Source organism: Neomonachus schauinslandi, chromosome 9, assembly GCF_002201575.2.
Source record: "Neomonachus schauinslandi chromosome 9, ASM220157v2, whole genome shotgun sequence".
Taxonomy (NCBI): domain Eukaryota; kingdom Metazoa; phylum Chordata; class Mammalia; order Carnivora; family Phocidae; genus Neomonachus; species Neomonachus schauinslandi.
In genome coordinates, this window is record NC_058411.1 from 102,477,588 (window position 1) to 102,484,408 (window position 6,821).

Sequence of the window (6,821 nt, forward strand, 5' to 3'; positions counted from 1 at the left end):
ACCCTGGGATCATGACCTGAGCCGAAGGCAGACGCTTAACGACTGAGCCACCCAGGCACCCCAAGATCTCCCTTTTCCAGATAAAGAAGCAAGGCCAGAAGAGATCAAGCTACTTGCCTGAGAAAATGCCCAGGATCTGATGGTGACAATGCTGTGTCACTATTTCCCCACCTCACAACACCTTCCCAGGGATGTAGTTTCATACCCTATCTGTCCACTACGTAAAACATCCTAATCTAACATCATGAGATTAGTGGGAATAGAGGGTTTTTTGAATAGGTGACTTTTTTCCCTCTTTTCCTGCCTCAAGTTCAGACTTGATTTCTAATTGGTAGAATTTTCTCCTTCTCATTTCCTTAGACCCTCTTCTACAGGACCAGAGACCCTGAGTTCTAGTTATTTGTGCCCCCTTTTTAATCTCCCCTCCTTATCCAGGGTAATAGTAGGTAATAGTAAGGAGCTATGGAGCCCCCATGGGTCCTGGCATGTAATAGGTGACCATGACCTTTAGGTCTCTGGGCGAAGACCAAGTGTTCCCGTTTAGCCAGTTCTCACTGATCTGTGTTGAAAGAATTAATAAATACATGAAAATAAAATTGACATTCAACAATACCCTTTTGTGTTCCATCTTCCCAACTATTAACTCTCCTCAGTGTTCTCTGCTTCAAAACAGAAGGGGGCAGGGCACAAGGACTATGGGGGTGAGGAGCTGAGGAGGTGAGAGGAGGCAAATAGGATACAATTAGAAGTTCAAGGTCCTAAATTGAAATCCTGGTTCAGTCATTTACTGTGTGGCCTTGAGCAAGTCACTTAACCTCTCTGAGTTGCATTTCCCTCACTTGTGAAAAGAGAATAACAATCCCTGGCTCCTGGGGTGGTCATGATAATTAAATTACCTGATGGGTGTGGGGGTGTGAAAGTGAGAGAACTTGCCAGTACACGGGAGACACTAGATGAACACTTGATGGGTAAACAAATGGATGAAAGACCTAGAAAAAAGTATACAATAGAGTCTATTTAAGGAAGTGCAGTTTTAAAATTTTTCATGCAATGCATTTTATCTTTTGGGGCTATAAATGGCATTAAGCAATAAACGAGGTATGTCAATGAACAATTATGACTCACAGTAGAACTGCCAAGCCTTTAAAACCTAACAGCCAATTACTGGATCCAACATCAAAGACACACCAAAGGACTTTTAAAAAAATTCCCATAGTCTTGGATATGACAGAGTTGCTGTGTGGGGGATAATGCCCTTGATGCCTAATGAGATTCTGAACAATCACAGTGGAAAATTTTTCTTCTCCATAGCATCAGGTGAAAACCCTATGCTTTATATCTGGATTAGGGCCAATCAAGACATCAGGGTCTAAATGATTTTGGTGATCTTGACCCTAAGATTGTAGCCAAATCCCAAAGGCTACGTACAGTCTCTTAGTTCTTCCACTAAGGGGCTAGAGTTGGTCTAGACCCCTCCCGCCTGCTCTCTGAGGCCTTGGAGCTCCTGACTGCTGCTGGTCCCTACCCTTTTCCTCTGGGAGGGAACTCCCCACTCTCCCAAACCCCACCCAGAAGCCCAGGCCTGATGTCAGCTGGGTTCCCCATCCTCCCAGCCTGAGGTGCTGTCCAGATGCTGAGAGTTGGGAGCCTCCTGAAATACCACAGGAGCTGTCCAGCCTGGGAGCTGGCAAGGGTCTTGGAGCTCAGGCAACCCACGCAGGGCCCAGGACCCAGAGCCTCTGAGCCAAGGAGGGCCCATGGAGGCCACATCCATATGCAGAGGAGGAAACTGGGTGGGGCCCAGAGAGGACAAGCGTTGGCTCAGGAACACTTAGCCCAGCAGCAGACAGAAGCAGGTTTTCTACCTCTGAGTCCAGCATTCCCTCCACGTTGCTACATTGTGGGCTCTCATCCCCCACTATACAGTATTACATGCTCATAGACCAGTGTCTTTTGGACACATGCCTATCATGGACAATGGTGTTCACTTATACAGCCCTTTACAAGGTGCTTTCTACTATTATCTCATTTAATTTGTACCACTACAATGTGATTAGCTACGGTAATACTAACATCATCAGCCCCATTTTCCAGATATAGAAACCAAGGCACAGAGACATGTGTAGGGGACTGGATAGAGCAAGAGGGGTGAGTCAGAGAAGGCTGCCCAGAAGAGGAGACATCTGAGCCGGACTGGTGAAGATGTTGACTAGGAGGGTGAGGGAAGGGGAAGCACACTGTAGGTAGAGGGACCAGCAGGCACAAAGGCCTGGATTTATTGGGTGGGAAGAGAGAAGTGGAAAGGGACCCAGACAAAGACAGAGAACAGCATGGTGGGATCATGAGGGTGAGGTCAAGGTTGTGGGCAAGTAGAGGCTGGGTACTGCCTTACACAGCTGTCCCCAAGGCCTCCGTCTGCGGGAAGATATCCAGTAGTTGGGGGGCAGCAGATGGTCTGTACCCCAGTCCAAAGTACTTGGTAGCAGAGCTTGCCTGAGCATCTTCCCTGAGGGTGTTCCAGAGAGGACATGGCTCACTATGTTGTAAGTCCCCCTCAGTAAGAATGACATTGATCCTGCTGGGGTCTCCCTCTTCCCCACCTCAGAGCCTAGTCACGGGCTGCAGCCCCATCGTGATAGAGGTTCAGGGGCTTGGCCTTCACCTGTGGATGGCGGGGAGGAGGGGGTGATGAGGGAGGAAGGATGGCTGATGAGGGGCTGAGCAGAGAGTACATGTCGCTGTGTTGAACTTGCCACTAGATGGGGTGTAACAAGGGAATGAAGGGCATCTGCATTCCCTGAACATGTCCTGGGCCCTTGAGTCCACTCCCAACACTGTAAATACGCTGTTTTACTTAATCCTCTACCCTGCCTTTTGCAGTTGAGGAAACAGACTCAGAGAGTGAGACAATTCTCATGACTGATTTCTGGAAAGTAGAGTATCTTATTAGCCATCAGAGTAATAAGATAATAATATGGCATTCTTCCTGCTTCCAGAAATATAGGAAGGGACCACTGAGCCCATCCCTCAAATCTAATAAATTCTGAAGAGCCTGGTTGCTGTCTCAAGGCTCCAGGCAGAGGAAATGGACATGATTGTTTTTATTTTCTTTAAGGACGTTATTTATTTATTTGAGAGAGAGAGAGAGTGAATGAGAGAGAGAGCATGAACAGGGGGAGGAGCAGAGGGAGAAGAAGAAGCAGACTCCCTGCTGAGCAGGGAGCCTGCCTCAGGGCTTGACCCCGGGGACTCCAGGATCACACCTGAGCTGAAGGCAGACTCTTACCCAACTGAGCCACCCAGGCGCCCCCACGCAATTGCTTCTAAAGACATCTGTGGTATGAGGAGGGAGGACACCTGGACTAGAAATACACTGTACTTAGATATGCTCAAGCCAACCTTTATGGGGTCTATGCCCTTACCTACCAGAAGTATCATAAACGCCTTTTCCCAGGGCTGCCCATTCTGACGTGAGCCCAATGACATCAGCCCTTGATCACCCAGGCAAATCGTTACAGACTGCCAAGGAGTCAGCTGTGGCCTCAGACAAACAGGGTTCATGGATGAGCTGGCTGGCATAAGAATGCTGGAAAACCAGGAAGGAGAGGACACCAGGCCCAAACAATGAATGCCCAGAATTATATCCTAGGGTCCCAAAACACATACACCCCAGGCCAGCCATGCTCGGTCTGTCCCTACTCTTCTCTTCCATCTTCAGTCTTATCTATCCTTCCAAGCCCAGCTCCGGTTTCACCTCCTCCATGAAGCCTCCTGTGGCCACCTCTTTCCATGCTGATCTCTAGGCTCATCTCTAGATTCTCAAAGGGCTTAGAGGCTGTTTTGCACAACATGGCACTTCTTGTACTAAGCTCTACCTTTTATAGCCACAGTCATGTAACATTTGGCTCTACCACTCAGTTGCAAGTTCTTAGAAATAGCTAGACCTTTTATGTTCGCCTCAATTCCAGGCACACTGTAAGTATAGATCTTCCCTGACTTATGAAAGGGTTACATCCCAATAAACCCATTTTTGTAGGTTGAAAATATTGTAAGTCAAAAATGCGTTTAGGTCCCGCGCTGGAGCCCTGAGAGGCAGGCCCGTCAGATTTTTAAAAAAATGGATTTGGCCAACCATGGACTTATTCTCCTGCAACAGTTAAACGCTCAGCGAGAGTTTGGTTTCCTGTGTGACTGCACGGTTGCCATCGGCGATGTGTACTTCAAGGCACACAAATCAGTTCTTGCTTCATTCTCCAATTACTTTAAGATGTTGTTTGTCCATCAGACCAGTGAGTGTGTCCGTTTGAAACCAACTGACATACAGCCAGATATTTTCAGCTATCTCTTGCATTTGATGTACACTGGCAAGATGGCACCTCAACTGATTGATCCTGTTCGATTAGAGCAGGGAATCAAGTTTCTGCACGCCTACCCACTGATCCAGGAAGCCAGCCTGGCCAGCCAAGGAGCCTTTTCTCATCCCGACCAAGTCTTCCCCCTGGCCTCTTCCCTGTATGGCATTCAGATTGCAGATCACCAGTTGAGACAAGCCACCAAGCTTGCCTCCGCCCCCGAGAAGCTCGGGCGGGAACCCCGGCCACAGCCGCCCAGGATGAGCCAGGAGCAGGTGCCTGAGGCCTCCCAGCTCTCGCAGCTGACTTCAAACCTGGCCCAGGTGACTCGGACGCACCTGACTCCCTCGGACCCCCTGCAGACCTCACTGTCTCCAGAACTCGTGTCCACTCCTGTGCCCCCCCCTCCCCCCGGCGAGGAGACAAATCTGGAAGCCTCTTCCTCGGACGAGCAGCCGGCACCCCTCACCATAGCCCACGTCAAGCCGAGCATCATGAAGAGGAACGGGAGCTTCCCGAAGTACTACGCCTGCCACCTGTGCGGCCGGCGCTTCACACTGCGGAGCAGTTTGCGGGAACACCTCCAGATCCACACGGGGGTCCCGTTCACGGCCGGCCAGCCGGGAGAAAGCCGGGCGCCCCTGTCTCTTTGTAGCAACGCGGCCGACCTGGGGAAGGACGCCATGGAGGTGCCCGAGGCCGGGATGGTCAGTGACAGTGAGCTGCCGCACATCTCCGACTCCCCCATCATCGACGGGCAGCAGCACTCGGAAACGCCGCCGCCCTCCGACATCGCGGACATCGACAACCTGGAGCAGGCCGACCAAGAGCGCGAGGTCAAGCGGCGCAAGTACGAGTGCACCATCTGCGGCCTCAAGTTCATCCAGAAGAGCCACTGGCGGGAACACATGTACATACACACCGGCAAGCCCTTCAAATGCAGCACGTGTGACAAGAGCTTTTGCAGGGCCAACCAGGCTGCCCGGCACGTGTGCCTCAATCAGAGCATCGACACCTACACCATGGTGGACAAACAGACTCTGGAGCTCTGCACGTTTGAGGAAGGCAGTCAGATGGACAACATGTTGGTCCAGACCAACAAACCCTACAAATGCAACTTGTGTGACAAAACGTTCTCGACTCCCAATGAGGTGGTTAAACATTCGTGCCAAAACCAGAACTCGGACGTTTTTGCCCTGGACGAGGGGCGGTCCATTCTCCTGGGCAGCGGGGACTCCGAAGTCACGGAACCTGACCACCCGGTGTTAGCTTCCATCAAAAAGGAACAGGAAACAGTGTTGTTAGACTGAATGTGACTTTCCTTTTTAAAAACTGTCATTTTTACAGAAACTGTCTCCTCTCTCTCTCTCCGCCCTCCCCCCCACCCCCCAGTTCAGAACTGTAGTTCTCCATGGCATGATACAAACAGGTCCCCGGCCCCTCTGTCCTCCCCGCCCCCTCCCTGTCCCCAGCCCTTCCTCCACAAAGGCTTTGTGCATTATAAACCTGGAACATATTTACTTCGAGTCAGGGGACATTGGAAAGATAATGGTCAGTAGTACTTATAAACTCAAATAGATTTTGAGACGTTTTAGATTATTTAAAAGCCTACTTGGAACTAATGAAGGGTATATAACAAAACAAAACAAAACAACTAGAATGCGATTTGGTAAGCTAAAATTATGACTTTCCCTGGGTAATAAGTCTTCCTTCTCAGAAAATGGCAGAAAATACAGCATGCTTCTTAGAGATACCACTGGGCTCTGTACTATGCAAAATCTAGAAGGTGTGGGGAAACTTGAAACCCAAGCAAATGTTCTTAGTATTTATCCTCCAGGTCTTATTTCAGAATGCATCCTTTGAGATTATGTCCAGTCAAGAAAAATCATTCGTTAAGAAATCTACTTGAACAAAACACAAAAAAGTAATAATGTGATGGCAATCTTAATTTTTGGATAAAACATGACAAAGCTGTGAGTTTGTGTGTTTGTAAGAGAAAATGTGTGGATATTTGCGATTAACAGGTGTATTAACGCACATGCCTTATCAAATTGCTGGCTTCTTTCAAAGTTGAACAAGAACAAAATTCTCTGTTTTAGTTTCTGATAAATCTGTTGGTTGTTTTCAAAATCAGATTTGAAAGTACTATTCTATAGATTGTCTTTCTGAATAGAAAACGACATGCCATTCCAGCAGCTGCCGGTGTTAAATTTGTTTTAGCACCGACTGGCTGCTTTAAATCAGTGTACGTATGCAGGAAAGTGCATCTCAGAGGGGAGGTTGTGAGCAGAGCATGTAGTAACTTTAATGACTTTAAACGTTAATGCTGATAGTTTACTGGCAACATTCATTGAAACATCAAAAATGGCAGAGAAAAATCAGGACAAAAAAACCTAATTGCTGTTTGGGGAAAAAACTTGATTTTGATGTTTCATCTCCACCTTTTTTTTTTTTTTTCTTTAAACACCT

At 48.4% G+C, this 6,821-nt stretch overlaps 1 protein-coding gene across 1 annotated transcript; it reads left to right on the forward strand.

Annotated features, from left to right (window-relative positions):
- The first annotated feature begins 4,117 nt into the window (after window positions 1-4,117).
- LOC110583979 (zinc finger and BTB domain-containing protein 2-like) lies at window positions 4,118-5,662 on the forward strand. Its single transcript, XM_044918218.1, has one exon. It carries the CDS (start codon window positions 4,118-4,120, stop codon window positions 5,660-5,662), a length of 1,545 nt encoding a protein of 514 aa, XP_044774153.1.
- Window positions 5,663-6,821: the final 1,159 nt, after the last annotated feature.